Below are 21,214 nucleotides of genomic sequence, written 5' to 3'. Positions count from 1 at the left end.
CAGTCCGAGTCAGATGGCACTTGGTACAGACTGACCTTGAGCTGCTGAGGCCCACAGTTCTGTTTGGTCGATTTGGGGTGGTTAGAGTGAGCCCAGCGTGCTGACAGACAGACTGCCCAGTAACAAACCTCATCAAACAAGAGCCGACAGTGACACAGTGTTCCCAGAGACTGCCTTCAGCATAGGCAGCGGACGGGAGCAAACATCATTGCCACAATCAGATCCATTATCCCCCATCCGTCACAGAGCAAATAGCCAGCATCCGTTACAGGCCCGCAGGATCACCGCTGACTCTTCTGCTCATCCACGCACACTCACATTAAAGGCCCTGCAGGGGAAATATTATGAATGCATTATGCCAGCTGTGCTAGAACAGCTCATCCAAACTGTTGTGTGGGTGTGTACCGGTGTGTGTGCACACAGTTTATAGGAAATACACCAGTGTAATGAACATAGATCAGAGGATTATGAAATGTTAATGTCAGTTCTATGACATTTTGCCAGGTTTTGTTGGGGAATGAACAATACGGATTTTAATGTTCCAATACAGTGTACAAATGCTATAAAGCGTGAATGTTTTGTGTAGAATAAAAACATCTTATTGTTTTTATAATAACATAATTCATAAAAAAAGGAACAACACTGATAGTCTCAGGGTTAAAGCTATGATTCATTGATAGGAAAGGTTTTCATAGGAACAACAAAAAATGATTTTGTAAATCACAAATTTATTCAATTTTCATTTTAGGTGAATTACCCATTTTACTCATGCACTAGATTTTTACTAAGCCGTCTGAAGCCATATGATCGCTTTATGAGAGGAGCATTTCCCTTCACTAGATCTCACAAATCAGCCCCACTCTTGGCGCCAGGTTTACCATCATTAATGCCAGCTCTCACTGGTTTATGTATGTCGTTTCTAGGCATATGGTGCCATGGATAGTCATCAATTTACTTATCAGGCAAATAGATCCACAGATGATGCGGTCTCAATTGCACTTCACACAGCTGTTTAATACTGTTATCCCTTATAAGTTGGTAGGTAAATTAAGTAGTTTGGGAATAGATGCAGCACTTTGCTCATGGATTATGGACTTTCTTACAAATAGGCCCCAGAATGATTACACCTCTTAAACACTTATCTAAAACACATGTGTGCCACAGGGGTGTGTGCTTAGTCCAGTTTTATTCACTCTTTTTACTTAAGACTGCACTCCAATCCATTCTTCTAATTCCATATTAAAATTTGCTGATGACACTACCATTGTGGGCCTTATTTCAGAAAATGAGGAGATGGCATATAGGGAGGAGGTCCAACATCTGATCCAGTGGTGCATGGACCATGACTTAATTCTGAATACCAGGAAAACCAAAGAGATCATTGTAGACTTCAGGAGGTCAAGAAAGACCACCCATCCACCCTTGTGTGTCAATGGCAAGGAAGTAGAGAGGGTAACAGGCATCAAGTTCCTTGGAGTCTACATAATGAAAGACTCTCGTGGTCCATAAATACTTCTTATCTGGTAAAGAAAGCACAACAAAGGCTATTCTTCCTCCGAAAAATGAAGAAGGCCAGGTTACCCACACAGTTTTTAGTGAATTTCTATCATTGTACCATAGAGAGCATACTTGCCTATGGGATAACTGTGTGGTATTGTAGCTGCACTCGTGAAAACCGCAAAGAACTTTTTTGCCAAAGCTGTAGCTGCCCTCAGACCTCTGACTCCTTCACAGCCCTTTTATTCTTTATAAAAATCTTTTTTTTTTTTAATCCCCCTCAAGAATTGTGGTCTGTTTGTTTTTAATGTTGAAGGATATTGTTATATTCCACTCTTTATATAATGTGCAATATATTTTTAGTGATTCTGGTTATATATTTTTAGCGATTCTTTTTAATGTGTATGTCTGTATTTAATGAGTAATTGTTTAAATTTGTCTGAGAGTTGCCATCCTAAATTTGGTTGTACTTGTACTGGTACAATGATAATAATGTGTCTTACTCTTATTTTGAAAAAAACAATAGCATTTAGAAGTGCAATAGGAAAATATCCCACGTTTCCCCCCCTTTTAATAATGAAAATCTATTGAATGACTCCAGAAGACTTATAATATAATCTACTCTGTGGCATGAATGGCATGGCATTGCATGATGATAAAAAATAAAAATAATAGTTACATTTTCATTTTGTGATGAACTCTTCCTTACTTCATAAGTCTCTGTTATAGGAAGGTGTATGCCCAGACTTGCCCTTGGCATGAGGGAACAAGAGTTTTTTTCTGTTGATGGCTTTCCATGCCTCCCCTCGCTTAGTGGCTCATTTGACATGACTGCCTAATGCTTTCCACAGTGCTGATCTTGGATCAGAGCTGACATTTGCTCAATAATTGGAAGCTGCACTGCTGATGCTAAATCAACACACTGATGTCCTGAACTGAACAGAGTGACAGTTTAGGACTGCTGCTTCTGCAGGCACGTGCCTATAATGGCTCCGAACTTTTGGGGTTAGAGGTTAGGCTCCTTTTGAGGGAAGTAACCTGTTGTTAGTGAGTTTATTCAGGTGTATAGAGAGCATGAAAAAGATATTAATATGCACAAGAGACTATAGCAATAATAACTCAGCCGTTGCACTAATTTGCCTCACTTGTTTCTAATTTTAGCTTCTTTATTTCATTATGACATAATTGGGTGCATTTTTTGCAATTTTATTAGATTTTTGTTACTGTTATTCCTCTGTTGGTTATTTCAGTGTATTTTATAAGCCCATGTTAATCTTAATTCCAAATATTAATTATAGTAGTTTTATTATTTTAATTCTTCATTATTTTAAGTGCAAGTGCCTGTCTAATTTTAAATGGGATGTTGGAAAGAAGATAGCACAGAGGCTTCAAAGCATGAAAATCCTCTCTTGATTTAAAAGGAAACAAAACGCCAAAGCCTGGATCAATAGCTGTTCATTGAAGCGGTCCACTCCAGCTTTATGAGAATGGATTGTGTGTTCTTGACAACACGTCTGTCCATCCTGTGACCTTGTTACTAAGGGCTCTGCCCTCTGTCTTATCTCATCATTATTTTGTCTGCTGTGCATCACAGATTTGAAAACATAAGATATGTGATGTTGGATGTTTTTACACTCTCAAGCCATTTCTTTTGCTTAAAAACTCATTATAAACCAATTCTATGCCAAACTTCCCCTAAATGTGACTGTGACAATATTAAATAGGCTTTTTTGATCATTTTAGGAGTCTTGTAGACTTTTTCAATCATGGTTTATGTTATCTGGGTCAACTGGAGAGATTGGAGGATGTGCCAAGGCTTGCACTATCCGTCACGTCCTTCTCAGCTGGATCTCCTAGGACCCAGAAGTGGAAATGAGTAAAAGGTTATGTCAACTTTTAACGACTCTGGCAGATGGCATTTCTCATGAGGCTCAGGAGAAGCTTGTATGAGGCAAGTTTTGCCTCATAGGTGTGAAGCACATTTACAAGTGTACTTATTAGGTACTTGTCCATACGACATTTCATGGGGTTAGCTGCCACTGAATTGGTGTGCTGTCAGAGTAAAAGTTTTATTTGATCAGTAAAGGGTTACTTCAGGATTTAGCATTAAAGCTTTGTATTAGTAGAATACCACTAGTATTTTCAAATTACCGTGCTTTCCCCCTTCATATCAGCCCGAGATAAGAGATTTATGCATTTTTATTCTGTAAAAAAGCCTCCGATGACGCAAAAATCCTCATTTTGTGTCATCGGAGGCTTTTTTGGCCAGAGGCTTAAAACTACAGCCAGTAATAGCAGGTAGTTCCGCATTTTTTCACCACACCCATACATATGTGCATTTGAGGTTACTCACGGACATAGATCAAAGATTTTATCAAAAGTGGGTATCAATTATATTTTTGAGCTTACAGTAATTAACTTTATTTGTTATAGTCTGCACTACATCAGTGGTTCATCTCGCAAATTTATCGGTCTCTGCATTCATCTCAACCAATACAGCAACAGGCTTTTGTGGTAACGTTAGCATAAATAGATAAATTTAAACTAACTCAGTTTTACAGAACAGTGGCTTTACTTTGATAACGGTCAACTTATATGCAACTTATATGTAATTGTCTATCTAACGTTACTTTGCTAAGTTTGCAGTTTTACTGCTACCTACAACACTACATATAGGCTACTGTGTTATCAGTCTAGTATCAGCGAGTCTTACCTCTAAGCGAATACGCTTAGTACCAGATGCCCAGGCTGTTCGTCCTCTGGGAAAGTGAATATCGATGGTATCGCGGTGTCCTTCAGAATGGTTCTCTTCATTGCAAAGATATTTGGTTTGTAGTCCTCGTGCTTGAAATGGAGACTACATATTCTGCGTTTTTTTATGTTTTCTATAACGGTGGCATCTCCAAACTTCGGGTGTTTGATGGCCAGCAGCCACTGTTTACATCGCTCCAAATCTTTAACTTAATCGGAAAATGATGGAAACTTACTTGTCCTTTCCTGGTTTTGGGTGTACATCCAGGTACAAAGCAGTTTAGCACCATTTCGCTGTAAATGTATGAACTAACTCACGATTTATAGAATTAATATGTAAGCAAGCCTAGTTGTTTGAATTTTCCGGGTAATGCCGCCTGTAACCGATAGGTGTGGTTTGGGCGTGGCCTCGCAAGGGCAGCAAAACAAGCGCATTCTGGGAGTTGTTGTCTTTCATCCACATTAGTCAAAAATACATTTTCTGCCTTTTCTCAGTCTAGAAAGCTTCAAATTCAAAAATAATTTCACATTTCTACTACATAAATGACCAATTTTAAATACACATTCATCTTTCCAGGGGTGAAGTACCCCTTCAGTTATTTCTCAACAGTTTCAAAAAAATTAAAACATATACAACTTCCATTTAAAGGTTTGGGGTCTGCACAGTTTTTGAAATAAAATTAAAATGCTTACCAAGGCTGTTTTTATTTGATCAAAAACAGTAATATTGTGAAATATTATTATTACAATGTAAATCTTACTGACCCCAAACATTTGAATGTTTTTCATTTGTTTCAGTTTAAAAACTAAGAGCATCATAATTATTACTAGGTCTTTGTTACTCTGCTCTGTTTTAGATGGGTCATACTCGAAAACAAAACAAAACAAAAAACACTCAGACACCTACAGAAGAGGATTAGGGCCAAGCAATAATAAAAAAATAAAACCATCTCGAGATTAAAGTTGTTAAATTTCGAGAAAAAAGTCGAGATAAAATGTTGAGAAAAAAGTCATTAAATTACGCAAAAAAAATGTTGTTAGATTATGAGAACAAATTCGTAATTTAACGAATTTGTTCTCGTAATTTAACAACTTTTTTTATTATTGCTTGGCCCTAATCCGTAGATACCTCATAATATGATAAGATTCTATATTTCCTTCCACTTAAAAGTACTCCACTCAACATTTTCCCCTCAGGTCACTTCATATTTTTCTCTCTTGTTATTTTTAGTCTCTAAAACCCCTGCCACCTCACATCATTACAGAGAATGGCAACCCAACAAGCCATATTATGACAGTTACACATACTCTTAGAGGGCCAAATCATCACAATGATATTCACAGATGTTTTGACCAAGAAATCCTGACAGTTTCTCCTACTGCGTTTACATGCTACCTATGTGTCTCTTTAGTCAAGAACAATAGTTTCATACACAGGTCTGCAGTGCATTCTAAACTTGGTTTTGCACTCAACTCTGTGAAGTAGTGTGCCACATTAGTATTCTTCCTGCAAGTGTAACAGAGGCCAGTTACTGAGAGCTATGCAGGTAAACCTCACTCACCTGATCTCAAGAGGCACACTAGTAACTGATTCTAGAGACTGTGGATTTGGCTTAGTGCAAATATGAAGTAAAGGCTGTGATTTCTGTTGTTTTCTGTGATGGGCTGTTATGTACTTACTTCATAACGTCAGTTGAGTGTTTGAAATAACTTCCACTTGTAAGCTGATGTGGCTTCTAATAGAAAAAGGCTGCCAATATTATTGTATAGTATTCTGTACTGTAATTAATGCTATGTCGATTAGTATAAATATACTTTATTATGAAAATACCTGAAAAGGCTTGAAGAACTCAAATACACCATATATTGTGGCAGTGTGTTTATTGTCTTCATGTTTATCAGTCAAAGCATTTCTATCTTTTTTTTAATTCACCTACAGTGATAGCTCATAGCTGGAAGCCTTCGTCATATTAGAGATTTCCTGGAACGTCAAAAGTTATATTACTTCTGTGAGGCATATTTGGAGTTTCTGTGCGAGGGCGCCCTCCAGCTTTCAGTATGAATGAACAGGCATATGTCTAGTGCGCAGTAATGCAAATCATATTTGGGTAAATAATTGGCAAAATAATACTTCTCTCTAAAGAAATTTATATGATAATCCTTTTTTTTTTTTTCTGTGGTGTACAGGATTCTATTTTTCATGCATACAAGGCTCATATTTCATATTAAAGACATGACTGTTTTTGATTTTGTCATACCTCCTGATGAAAAATTAAAAAAACATTGTCACAAATAATGAATAATATATTTTATTATAAATCCTTAGACCTTTCTAATGATTTATAGTCATAGGTTGCCTGCATGTTAACTGATAACCCTGGATAAAAGCATCTGCTAAATGATTAAATGTAAATGTATCATTTTCTTATTATTATATTGTTGTATTTATTCATAAATACTCTATTTTTTTTATTTTTAATAATGAGAGTGTTATTGTAATTGTAACGAGGCGGGACTCAGGCAGAGATCCATTTGCAAGCTTTATTACAATAGTAAGCGTGGTCGTACAGGCAGAGTCAAAGCAGGGGCAAACATGGACAGCAAGGGACAGGCAGAATCATGGTCAGGATACAGGCAGTAGATCAGGGCAGGCAGATATAATTCGCAGTCCAGGAAACAATAAACAGTCCAGAGGTATGCAGCAAGGAATCATAAACGGGTAACCAGACAGGATCAAGAACAGATAGGCAGACAGGGAATAAACGCTTGGAATTGTTACAGGAGTAAGCAAGACTTTGCGAAGAGGTGGTGTGTGTGTGAGTCCTTTATAGTCCAAGTGATGTGTGGAGTGTGAGCATGTGACTGGCTGGGAGGATGATGGGAATTGGAGTCCGGGAAGTGACAGGAACTGACGGTGATCGTGCCATAACGCCCCCCTTCCGGAAGACGCGTCCTCGCGGTGTAAATGGCGGGAACAGGGTCTCCAATGCAGGTTCCAGGGCAGCCACAGTGGATCAGGTGCCACAGGCAGCCATGGCTGGTCAGGTGATTCAGGCAACCACGGCAGGTCAGGTGGTTCGGGCAGCCACGGCGGGTCCGGTGGTCCAGGCAGCCACAGCAGGTCAGGTGGCTCACCAATCAGCTTGGGCTCTGGACCCCTACATCCACAGACACCGAGAGGGCGGCCATCTTGCCCGTGGGTACTGGCAAAGCGGCCATCCGTTGCAAACGGTGAACTTGAGCGCGTAGCAACCGGCAAACTTGAGCGTAAGTGTGAAGCTGACTCTGGGCGATCAGCGGAGACGTAACGTGGGTATGGGCAATCAGCGGAGACATGACGTGACTCTGGGCGATCAGCGGTGACATGACGTGACTCTGGGCGATCAGCGGAGACGTGACGTGACTCTGGGCGATCAGCGGAGACGTAACGTGGGTATGGGCAATCAGCGGAGACATGACGTGACTCTGGGCGATCAGCGGTGACATGACGTGACTCTGGGCGATCAGCGGAGACGTGACGTGACTCTGGGCGATCAGCGGAGACGTGAGGTGGGTCTGGGCGATCAGCGGAGACGTGACGTGACTCTGGGCGATCAGCAGAGACGTGACGTGGGTCTGGGCGATCAGCGGTGATTTGACTTTGCTCATGAAGATCAACTGTGACTTGACTTTGTTCATGGAGATCAGCGGTGACTTGACTTGGTTCAGGATAGTCCGTGCTAACTTGACTTGGTGTTGTTATTATGGTAGCCGCCTTTTTATGAATGTCCTCTGGCGCGGCAGCCATTACACGAAGAGACGAGAGGAACGCAACACCACAGTAAAGCTAGAGCCACTCTGTTGCAATGCTAGGTCAATATATTGTTCCAACGTCCAACTGGGATTGTGAAACAGCATGACGGAACTCAACGGATCATATAGTCATCCTCCGAAAAAGATCACGAGACATACCTCATCAAAACGCATTAAATGTGCTAGTCCAATAAACTCCTTGACGTAATCCTCTATCACTCTGTCTCCTTGGCGGAGACACAACAACTGAGCGGATGGATTCATTGTTGACCAGACGGGAACACTCAAAAAAGCTGCTGGATCTGGGTTGGGCGAGTTCTTCTGTAACGAGGCGGGACTCAGGCAGAGATCCATTTGCAAGCTTTATTACAATAGTAATAAAGATGGAATAGTAAGCGTGGTCGTACAGGCAGTGTCAAAGCAGGGGCAAACAGGGACAGCAAGGGATAGGCAGAATCATGGTCAGGATACAGGCAGTAGATCAGGGCAGGCAGATTTAATTTGCAGTCCAGGAAACAATAAACAGTCCAGAGGTATGCAGCAAGGAATCATAAACAGGTAACGAGACATGATCAAGAACAGATAGGCAGACAGGGAATAAACGCTTGGAATTGTTACAGGAGTAAGCAAGACTTCGCAATGAGGTGGTGTGTGCGTGAGTCCTTTATAGTCCAAGTGATGTGCAAAGCTGTATGTGGCGACAGGTGATTGGTGTGGAGTGTGAGCATGTGACTGGCTGGGAGGATGATGGGAATTGGAGTCCGGGAAGTGACAGGAACTGACGGTGATCGTGACAGTCATAGTAATATTTCTTATGTTTAATATTTCTTTTCTTTTCTTTTTTTTTTTTTTAAAGATTTATTTTTGGCGTATTTGCCTTTACTATGATAGGACAGTGATTAGACAGAAAGCGAAGTGGGAAAGAGAGAGGGCGACGGGATCGGGAAAGGACCACGAGCCGGGACTCGAACTCGGGTCGCTCAAAGCGATTTGGCGCTACATGTCGACAAATGAAGTCTGAAAATTATTTCATACAATATTTTAATTACAAAGTGTATTACTAGAATTACAATTTGAATAAAAAAAAAAAATACATGTTTTATTTGGTTTGTCTTCCTTTACTTTGACCAGGGGAAAAATAAATAAATAAAATGTAGATCAGACTTTTGGACCCCATTGTATGTACTGCATATTTTCTGACTCTAATACTGAGCTATGGTTGGATGAATTATTTATTTAGATTCATCACATTTGATTCGTGGAACTGTTTTTGCTCTTCTTGTTAGTCATATAATATTCAGTGAGACAAACCAGGGCTTGTAATTATTAGAATCGGCTTCCTAGAAGCTTCTGTGTATTTGTTCCTGTGTGAGTTGTGTGTGCTGCTGGATGTGTGGGTAGGAACGAGTGACCTTCTCTTCACACACTTTTCATCCTTGTTGCTTAGAGATCTAAATGTCCTTATGTTTCTGTAAATGCTGCTGCAAGTTTATTTGTACAGTAATCACACTGAGAAGAAGTGCTCATACTGTATAAATGTTGCTTGTGGTTTGATATTTTACTCTGTGGTTTTACACTCCTTAATATAAAGGCCCTAACAAAACGTGGACATTGTTTGCTGCTGACCATCATGAAATGAGACTTGAAACTCACCATGGTCTTTTAGTTCCTGAACTAATTTTAATTCATTGAACAATATTTTGTGAATCCACTGCAAATCACAGTAATCACCAGACAATATAATGAGTAAATGACAGGAAAATCTTGAACCGAGGGCTACCAAAGTAAATCTACGTGAATAACATAAGCGCTTTCCAATCAGTGTTAACATGCTCCTCAATCATAAACAGAAACAAAGGAAACCACAAAAAAAATCCTATTTTATATGTATATGTATGCGTATACACATACATGTAGACTATGCTTACATCATAATACTGTTTTATATAATCATATTCCACCCTCTCTCTGACCCTTCAACATTTTTCACACTGCACCGCCAAACTGCACACAAGCAGTCCATATGAACAAGTTATTCACACTGCCCACATGAGCGGAGTGGTGCCGTGCAGCAGGGGCGTATAGGTCCAAGTAAAGTTTCGGCACTGTGCCTATTGTTGCCTTTCATAGTATGCTGAAAACTTCAGCAACATGGAAAAACATTTTGTCTTTTGCAATGTACACTTTAATGAAGAATCATATATAATACTGTATTATTTAAACAGTTTATAGTTACAGTTTGGGGTTTGAGTTCTGTTACATATAGAGTAATACACAGAAGATTTGCCATCTGGGTGTAAATATGGCTTTCTGACATCAGAAATTGAAGAATTTCAGAGCAAGGTTTTTTTGAAGCTCAGTTTCAGTACAAACATTATGGTATTTTTCATAGTACAGGGAACTTTTTTTCTCAAACAGATCAAGAAAATTTTTATATGACCCTTGTAAGACTTGTTTAAATAATTTATCTTGAATATTGTAGTATATTTTGTCTTGTTTAATGATATTTTTTCACTTGTTCTAAACAAAGTACATTTATGAAATATATCTTGTTTTTTGAATGCTTCGATTTATTCATTTATTTTTTTTACTACAAAAAGATAATAAAAAATATGCAGTTTGAGTAGTAATTTGTTAGTGCATAATTGAAAATAGGAATGTGAGAAAATGCCTAATGTTGAACACAAAATGTGGGCTGCAGTTTTGGAAATATGTGGCACAGAATTGGATTGTTCCCAGCGGGAAGAATGACAAGAAAAGGAAGAGAAGAAGCAGCTTGTGAAAAGTGTGTATGTCATTGTGTGTGTGCATGTGAAGGAGAGGCTAAAGAAGGGCAGAAAAAGAATAAATTGTGATTATGCAATAGAGTTGCATGTAGGTTTGCTGCGACCTTCAGCATAAAGCCATGTGTTTTTATCTTAGACAGGACAGGGATGCAAGGGCTAGAGGGAAGGACAGTAGAAGGACATGACAACTTACATAAGCCATACGCTTTGACTGAATTCAGTCTGACCAGAGTGAACTGATCTCCCAAATGCAATCCCAGTCAGATTCACCACATAATACCACACATCCTAAGTATGAGGACACAGCAGACATGTTAGCATACACCAGCTGGATGTCTGGAGGTTTCCATGCTGCTGTAGCCCTGGAGACGCAACCATGTGGTCTTTAGAGACCTCACTAGCCACTTTTCCACTGTTAAGCCAGTGCGAGGCAGGGCTAACAACATGCTGAGCAGGGCCAATAGCCTCAAACCTCAAGCACCAAGGCCAAAATCAAGTTGCTTTTCCACTGTTGGTCCAGTAACCCCACAGCGCTACCCTAAAACATGCCCTTAACACACCTCCATAGAATGACGTCACACAATCCCACCTTTCCATTTCACCAACTGACTGAAAACTAGCTAGATCACAAAATGAGCATGACAGAAGCAAACGTTTGGTCTTCACTTAAAGACTTAAGATTCCATCATTCCATCATTGATATTTGACAGTGGAAACGCGACTGGCCCTGGCACGCATTAGCATGCTTGCTTTTGGCCTGATAGTGGAAACACGGCTACTGTTAACCAGCACTGACCACCCATGTATTAGTACACAGTAATGCTAATAAATAAGATCAGATCGTGGCCTAATAGATAGAGAGTCGGATTTGTAAACCATAGGTCATGGGTTCGAGTGTCAGGTCCGGCAGGGATTGTCGGTGAGGGGAGTGAATATCCAGCGCTCTCCCCACCCTCAATACCACGACTGAGGTGAGACCCCTGAGCACAGCACCGTACCCCCAACTGCTCCCCGGGTGCCGCAGCAATGGCTGCCCACTGCTCCGGGTGTGTGTTCACTGCTGTGTGTGTGCACCTGGATGGGTTAAATGCAGAGCACAAATTGGCCACGTGTCACTTACCAATACTAATTATCCAGGAGGGGGGGAAGGAAAGTGTTTATAAACAAAATTAGTTATATAATATATTCACTAAAAAAATTATTTTAGGTTGAGGGTACATTTCACGACAACGATGTACTAAATTTGGACAAGTTTTTCCTTTGCGTTTTTCGTGTACAGATGACAATGTTGTCAAAATGATCCCTATTCCCAGTTATCCATGAAAACAATTAAAAACGCATCCCAGGCCAGTAGTTGTCACTTTGTAAAGAAAAACTACAAACCTTATGACTGAGCATGTAATACTGTACGTATGTCACGATCACCGTCTGCCCCTGTCAAGTTTCGGACTACATTTCCCATCATCCCCCCTGTCTATCACATGCACTCACTCCACCAATCACCTGTTGCCACATACAGTCATGCACACTCCACACTAATCACCACACCCAGCTGATACGCATTACCTGGACTATAAAGGACTCACACATACACCACCTCACCGCGAAGTCTTGATTATTGCCCCGGCTATCATTTCTGAGCGTTCATATACCCTGTTTGTCTCACGTTGCCATTCCTGTCTGTTTACCGTTTATTGATTCATCGCTGCCTACCTTTTGACTTGTTGCCTGTTCTCTGGACTGTGATACTTGCTTGTGACCCTGATCTACTGCCTGCCTCTGATTACGATTCTGCCTGTTCTACATTTCTGTGTTTGCTGGTTCTGACCCCTGCCTGTACGACCACGAATATTGCAATAAAGCCTGCTAAATGGATCCCATGTCGAGTGATGATTCGTTACAGAAGACTTCGCCACCACCACGATCCAGCAGCTTTCCCGGAGGATCTCTACACGGTATGGACATTAATCAATTGTTGTTGTGGAGTACGCAGGGCACACGATCACTGGAGGATTACATCACAGAATACCTGAACATTGCATATTATTCAGATCTGCCTGACTGTGCACTTATTGACTTTTTCTGCGATGGTGTCAACCAACCACTCAAAGAACAATTAATTCGTGAGGGACCCCGTTCTTCTCTTAGTCATTTCCTGGACTATGTGTTATTGACTGTTGGTTCTCCGTTTACCGTGGGGGTCGCGGAGGAATGCGACACCGAGATAAACCACGTAATGGCCGCTGCGCCAAAGGACATTCACAAAATGGCGGCTACCACCATAACAACACCGAGCCACATCTCCGCTGATCGCCCAGAGCCACGTCAAGCCTTCGCAGATCGCCCAGAGCCACGTCACGTCTCCGCTGATCGCCCAGAGCAACGTCACGCCTTCGCTGATCGCCCAGAGCAACGTCACGCCTTCGCTGATCGCCCAGAGCAACGTCACGTCTCCGCTGATCGCCCAGAGCAACGTCACGTCTCCGCTGATCGCCCAGAGCAACGTCACGCCTTCGCCGATCGCCCAGAGCAACGTCACGTCGCCGCTGATCGCCCAGAGTCACGTCAGGTCTCTAGATCAGTCCGGGAGTGGAGAGGGTTGCGTTCCAGTGTGACCGATCCACCGTTGATTTCAGTCCGAGCAGCTGGCATCCCCAAGTCTCCGTCGGCCGCTTCGCTCTCAAGCCCGGTGACCACTTCGCTCTCCGCACTCAAGTCTCCGCCGGCCACTCCACTCTCAAGCCCGGTGGCCGCTTCGCTCTCAAGCCCGGTGGCCGCTTCGCTCTCAAGCTCGGTGGCCGCTTCGCACTCAAGCCCGCCGGCCGCTTCGCTCTCAAGCCCGCCGGCCGCGTCGCTCTCAAGCCAGCCGGCCGCTTCGCTCTCAAGCCAGCCGGCCGCTTCGCTCTCAAAACTGCCGGTTGCTACGCTCTCAAGCTCACCGGTTTCAACGCTCTCAAGCTCGCAGGTTTCAACGCTCTCAAGCTCGCCGGTTTCAACGCTCTCAAGCTCGCCGGTTTCAACGCTCTCAAGCTCGCCGGTTTCAACGCTCTCAAGCTCGCCGGTTTCAACGCTCTCAAGCTCGCCGGTTTCAACGCTCTCAAGCTCGCCGGTTTCAACGCTCTCAAGCTCGCCGGTTTCAACGCTCTCAAGCTCGCCGGTTTCAACGCTCTCAAGCTCGCCGGTTTCAACGCTCTCAAGCTCGCCGGTTGCTATGGACTCTTGTTCGCCGATTGCAGTGGACTTATGCACCCTGGACGCGATGGACGAAATGGCTGCTTTGCCAGTGCCCACGGGCAAGATGGCCGCCCCTGCGGTGCTCAAGGATGCAGGGGTTGTTCCAGCCATTGAGTCCGCTTCAGCCAGTGAGTCTGCTCCAGAAACCGCTCCAGTCGGTGAACCATCGCCTCATCCTCGGAAGAGGAGGAGGAGGAGGAGGAAGGCTCCATCTGTTCTTCCCTCTCTTACGTCCAAACGTCTTGTCCTGCCGGCGCCACCTGTGCTCCTCGCTCTGCCGGCGCCATCCACGCTTCCAGCCCTGCCGGCGCCATCCACGCTTCCAGCCCTGCCGGCGCCATCCACGCTTCCAGCCCTGCCGGCGCCATCCACGCTTCCAGCCCTGCCGGCGCCATCCACGCTTCCAGCCCTGCCGGCGCCACTCAGGAGTCTTGCCCTGACGGCTTCACCCACACGCCTGGCCCTGCCGCCGCCACCCGAACCCCTTGCCCACGAACCTGCGACGGGCCCCGCTGAAATCCCTAAGAACTTTTTGGGGGGGGGGGCAGTATACCTAGGGGTGGGGAGTTTGTGGGTGGGAACCCTGCACGGCCGCGGTCATCAGCGGTCCCTGAACTGCCCAGACCACCTGACCTGCCGTGGCCGCCTGACCTGCCGTGGCTGCCCAAGCCGCCTGACCTGCCGTGGCTGCCCAAGCCGCCTGACCTGCCGTGGCTGCCCGAGCCGCCTGACCTGCCGTGGCTGCCCGAGCCGACTGAACTGCCGTGGCCGCCCGAGCCACCTGACCTGCCGTGGCCGCCTGAGCCACCTGACCCGCCGTGGCTGCCCGTAGCACCTGACCTGCCGTGGCTGTTCTGGAACCTGCATTGGAGATCCCGTTCCTGTCAGCTGTTTAATCTCCAATGCACCCACCCCCCGTCCCTTATTGGTGTCATCTACGGCGCGAGGTCGCGCCTTCCGGGAGGGGGGCGTTATGTCATGATCACCGTCTGCCCCTGTCAAGTTTCGGACTACATTTCCCATCATCCCCCCTGTCTATCACATGCACTCACTCCACCAATCACCTGTTGCCACATACAGTCATGCACACTCCACACTAATCACCACACCCAGCTGATACGCATTACCTGGACTATAAAGGACTCACACATACACCACCTCACCGCGAAGTCTTGATTATTGCCCCGGCTATCATTTCTGAGCGTTCATATACCCTGTTTGTCTCACGTTGCCATTCCTGTCTGTTTACCGTTTATTGATTCATCGCTGCCTACCTTTTGACTTGTTGCCTGTTCTCTGGACTGTGATACTTGCTTGTGACCCTGATCTACTGCCTGCCTCTGATTACGATTCTGCCTGTTCTACATTTCTGTGTTTGCTGGTTCTGACCCCTGCCTGTACGACCACGAATATTGCAATAAAGCCTGCTAAATGGATCCCATGTCGAGTGATGATTCGTTACAACGTATGTGCATGTCACTGTTTTCACAAATTCACGTTTTTGTAGTTTACATGGAGCTAATAACGGTATCATTTTTTAAAAATGTGCACTTTGAAACCCGTTTTTGAAAGGCCTCCAAAATACTGTTGTCATGTAAATGAATGGCCAAAACGCATAAAATGTTTTCTGTTTTTAGTTTAAATAAGTGTTTTTTGACAGTGTCATGTAAACGGCCCCTTAGTCTGTAGCAAATACACACAACCATTCAAAAGTTGGTGTGGTTGGTTAACATTTTTTTTAATGCTTTTTTTTAACTGCATTTATTTGATGAACAATGCAGTAAAAATAATATTGTGATTTTTTTTTTTTTTTTTTTTTTTTTTTTTTTTACGATTTCAGATAACTGTTATATTTTAATCTGTACAACAGCTTGTTCTGGTTCTCAAATCTGATTGGCTGAGAGGTCTTTCCAGCCATGTGATATTCTACCAGTATTACCACAGGAATCGTTTCACCATTTAAATGACTCCATTTTCAGCATTCTCACAGAGAGTGTCATGACGGACAAGCAATTAATTGACGGATAAGCAATTAATCAAGCAATTAATCTCATGAACAAGCAATTAATCTCATGAACACTTGATAAACACAGAACACACAACACTATTACACTTTATTTACTTAAAACGCTTATTTATATTTCAAATTTGCACACATAACTGTACATACAAATTGTCTATATTATATATTGTTTTTTGCTTTTTTGCAACTTTGTCTATCTTGTAAATTTGTATATTATTATTTTATTCTCTTTATTATGTGCCTTGTCTTGTCGCTGTTACTCTGTTGCACTGTGGAGCTTCTGTCACTAAAACAAATTCCTAGTATGTGTAAACAACATACCTGGCAATAAAGCTCTTTCTGATTCTTCTTTCTGATTCAAGTCCACCATATTTTCACAGATACTACTGTTGTGTCACAGAATGAAGTTTCAAGAGTTTTTTTTAGGCAAGAATGTAGTTATTTAGACCTCAAATATTGACTTATATGTAAACATAGCTCCTACGTGAAAATTTGTTTAGACGTTTTCGGAGATGTGAGCTCCAGGCCATCAACGGGCATTCAGCGTTCATGTACCCGCCAAGAACAGTTTTATCTCGGCCAGTCCTTAACTTAATTTAAATTTAATTAAAAAATTTAAACCAACAGTTGGGTTTGTCCATATTTGACCCAAACATGGGTTGAAAACAACCCAGCATTTTTAGAGTTTGGTTAAACATGAGATATAATTTATTTTGGGTATATCAAACGGGCAATCTTTGGTCTTATTAATCTATTACTTGTTCCAGAGCAAATTGATTTGGCTTAAGGACTATATTAAGTTTCATAACTTAAGAGTTTGTTTTGTGTTGTCGACATGTTCAGAAACTGCTGTTTTCAGCGTTTACACTAAAAGGACTTGAAGTTGTACTGGAATTGATACGGAAACACAGACGACATTATTCCTGTTAGTGTATCAAGTGCTGAGGAAGCCTCCGGATCTGAAATTAAGTTTTTTCCAACACTCACTGTAAGCGGTAGACCAATCACAACAGACTGGGCTGTCTAAACACAACAGACTGGGCTGTCTAAACAAATGAGAGCAGAGTAGGCTCGTGGAAGGGGGTTTAGAGAGACTGAATCTTCAAACTAACCGTTTTCAGACTTTTTGAGAAATTAGATGCTGTGCAAATTATATTATGTGAAAAATAAAGTGTTTTTTGACTTGTATGAATGTAAACCTGTTGCAAAACAAAATTAGGAACCTTTAAAACAGTATAATAATGGCACTTTAATTACAGAAATATAATAAACATATTACATGCTTTTACACAGGGATTTCACGTTAAGCATTTGAGATGGTTGAGTGGCACGATTTTTGATTAGCATGCAAGGGGATATATATAATACGATTTTTTTTTTTTTACACTAAACACTTAAAGATGTTTCCTTTGTCTTCAGAATAAATATGGTTACCATTCTCATTCTCGAGCACTGCCGGCCCCACAAATACATTGATTCGATTTCTGTCAGGAAGGGCTGGAGGCCTCAAGCCCACAGAGTGTTAATATCATCATCTTTCCCAATAGGCTTTATTGAATCTGTCTGTATCTCTGTAGCCTATAAGTGTATGTGTGAGTGTGTATATGTGGCTTATTTTGGTTTCTCTCTGGTTTGAATGCAACGGGTGAAGGAAGTCAGAGGGGAGGTAATGGCTGGAGTTGGGCTTCTTGTGAGCTGAAATGAAAGTCTTCCAACCACATATTTAAAAATTCAAACGGGTCAGGATTAAAAATTAAATGCTGCAGACTTGATAATCTAATCCACTGAGGGATGAAAGTCTGGGGAGCGTTCCTGATCTGTGGTACACAGAGAGGTAGGTGTGTGAGTGTGTGTGTCTCAGAGAAGGGTTATTATATGGAAACTGACATAATACCACACCATTAAAATCTGTGTGGGAAAGAAGAAAATGTCTCTTCTGTGCTTTATGTAACACTTGCTACTGTAAATTATTGAAACTGCTTTAAAAACTGACCATCCGGCTCATCTTTCTCTCTTATTTCCCTTATTTCTTTCTTTCTTTTTCTCATGTCATCTTCCCATCTTCCTCATTCTCTCAAACCTCCACACATCCCATCTCTGGTTCTACCATGTCCTCCATCCAGTGAGCTCAAACCAGAGCAGTCATGCTCATGAGTATCCAGACTGCCAAGAAGGGGGTAATGAAGCCAGCCTGCTGGTGTCCCCTTTGGTGGTGGCTGGCATCGTCATCGGCCTGGTGCTCTTCCTCTCCTGCGTCACCATCATTGTGGGCAGTCTGCGCAAAGACAGCCGACTGCGCAACCCCCACCTGCGTGCCAGCTACGGTCAGTGGCATAACTTCATGGGGTCCATAACATATCAAAAACATAAGGTTTTGTGTGTAGTTTTTGTGTATAGTACTGTGTTGTGGCATAAGTAGTTATGTGACATGCATGACAAGTTTGTTTGTCATACTAATTTGTTAATGTTATTCTGAAAAATCAGCATCCCTTCAATGCATTTTGCTCTTTTTTTATATGGGTGGAGTTCAGGGAATGATGCCAGTGGAAAGCCTGTCCTTGTATAGCTCTAATGAGTGTATCATTTAGCCTTGTCCAGTATTTAGTGATATGGTCAGCAAGACCATCTTTCTATTATTTGGCATTGACTGTATTATAAACTGCAGCATTTTGAAGGTTTAGGTTTACTTTGGATTTTTCTGTCCTTGCAGAAGTATCACTAGTGTGCTTTATCATGAACCATGGGCATGTTCTAATGTATGATCACTTTGTTTTTTGTTTTTTTGTTTTTTACCGAAATCTAACAAACTTATGCCAATTTTTGTTGGTGCTATATCTTTCTTTTTAAGGTCTACTACACATTAAGACTTTGTGGAAAAGGAATATACAGATGCCCAATCTAAGAGATTTCAACTAAAAAAATCAGCATGAAACATACAGCTAAATTTTATTGATAATAGCATTAGGGAAAGACACAACCAGTTTTTGTAATGGTTGAACAGCAATGAGAATGTGAATGGGTTTGCTGTAGGCCCAATATAGGCACCCTAACTGTCAATAACAGCATCTGCATTACATTGTGACATGATCACAAAACAATCTGCAGTAATAAAAGTGACTAAAGACTAAAGTGATCAGAGATTTTTTTTTAAAAAAGTTACAGTTTTCATAGTAAAACTCAATCAAGAATCTAAAATGATAGAATTTATTTATTTATTTATTTTTTTTAAGGAAATATAAGGGTATTATGTCACAACCACAATTCTATACACATTATATTGGCAATGGAAGTGCGTTAAAGGGATAGTTCACCCAAAAATACAAATTCTTTCATCATTTACTCACCTTCATGTTGTTTCAAACCCATAAGTTCATATTCGGAACACAAATGAAGATACTATTAATTAAATCTGAGAGATTTCTGTCCCTTCATTGAAGGTCTACACAACCAAGATTTTGACTGTTCAAAAAGTTCATAAAGAGATTGCAGTTTAATCCTAGTATTCTAAAGATACAAGATCGCATTATATGATAAACATATTTAATCAAGGACTTAAAAACAGAAGCTTGAACGTACTTGTGTGATGTGAGAACAAATCTCTTTTGTTCTTGAGCATCAATCAACTACGTTTGTTTGTTTATATTTATCAACTCTGTTGTTTGTTCATATTTATACTATTTTTTTCTTCTTTATAGTTTCTTATTTATGTTTATCATTTCAAACTTTCTCTCTTACTATTAATCTTTCTTACTATTTCTAAGCACCTGTACACCAAATTCCTTGGACATGTAAACCCACTGTTCTTGGCAATAAAGCTGATTCCGATTTTGATTGAGCTTCCACTATTTGATGTGCTGAATGTATGTGATGATCAATGTATACATGTGAATAAAAACTTAAATTAAATAATTTAAAGCAATTATGTTTCTTTGGAAGTCCTGGGTTTAACCACAAAGCAATACAGTTATGGTAGAATAGTTTTCAATGAGGTACCAAAATATCTCAGGTTTCATTAAAAATATATTTCCATTTTTATCATATCATTCGTGTTGTAAAGATGAACAAAAGTCTTTTGGGTTTAAAATGACACGAGTAAATGGTAGAGAGGTGAGAAAATTCACAGAATTCAAATTTTTGGGTGAACTATCACTTTAAGAACATGACAATATTGATTTTGGAAATAAATAATGTACAAAACAATGTGCAATATATAAAATCTCACTCTCAAGACTTAACATTTTCAAACTTATAATATAAAAAACAGAAATTCATATGTTTTGTTGTTGTTTCTACAGCTCCAGATGGCCTCTCATATGGTGGCTCCATTGGAGAGCTGAGGTCCACTTGTGTTGAGGACTTTCCCCCTGCTTTTGACTTTGACTCTTATGTGGAGACACTGTCTCAAGTCAACGTCATGTACCCAGATTCCCCACCTCAGTGAGTAACATTTTGTCTCTGGATTAAGAATATATATATATTTATAATCGGTAATGAGATCACTTTTATCGGCCATTTCAGAGAAAGCACGCCGCCTCTTTAATGGATTCCATTCTGCCGTCCTTTTAACAGTCTTTACAGGCCTTAGCATAGCATGAGCTGATAACTATGCTACATAAAGACTTTTTTTTTGACTAAAAGTCAAAAAAGAAAAAAGAGTTTGTAACCAGATGGGTAGTTGTATTCACTATTCTCTTCATTTCTATCCGTTTCCTTTCTCTGTTCAGAAGGTTTCACCTTTTGCAGTCCTCTCTCATCCTGTTAGGAAGGTTGGACACCTTCAACTTTCAGCCTTCAGCCTGTTTTCCTAACAAGCAGGGATTGCTGATAAATGCCATGGCTTTGCACTGAAAAAAGCTTGGTGTGTTTGATCTAAATGGCAGCTTGTCTAATTGGCATCTTCAAAGAATCTTTCAGTTCCCTTCCTTGCCATTTAGCCTGTCTGCCTTCACACAGCGACCCAGAAAATACTTCTCAGATTGGGGAGCCCATCACAGAGGGATGTCTCAGAGAAAGAATGGTTTTATTGTTTATCAGATATCATTTCAATACAGTGACTTTAGGTTTGGATGCGAAAACCCAATTCTAACATTTTTTAAGTAGCTCCAATGAGCAGTGGCCTTTGCTGTTCCCT

At 41.5% G+C, this 21,214-nt stretch overlaps 1 protein-coding gene across 1 annotated transcript in view; it reads left to right on the top strand.

The window, feature by feature from the left end:
- Positions 1-21,214, top strand: part of bean1 (brain expressed, associated with NEDD4, 1) — a 65,287-nt gene that overhangs the window by 17,817 nt on the left and 26,256 nt on the right. Inside the window, exons 4-5 of the mRNA XM_067401744.1 lie at positions 18,207-18,407; positions 20,379-20,520. Of these exons, the coding sequence (XP_067257845.1) occupies positions 18,207-18,407; positions 20,379-20,520 (343 nt within the window). The remainder of the gene's footprint in view (positions 1-18,206; positions 18,408-20,378; positions 20,521-21,214) is intronic.

Source organism: Chanodichthys erythropterus, chromosome 11 (genome assembly GCF_024489055.1).
Source record: "Chanodichthys erythropterus isolate Z2021 chromosome 11, ASM2448905v1, whole genome shotgun sequence".
NCBI classification, from domain to species: Eukaryota; Metazoa; Chordata; class Actinopteri; order Cypriniformes; family Xenocyprididae; genus Chanodichthys; species Chanodichthys erythropterus.
Note: the sequence above shows the minus strand (reverse complement) of the source record. Positions and strands in the feature narration are given on the sequence as shown.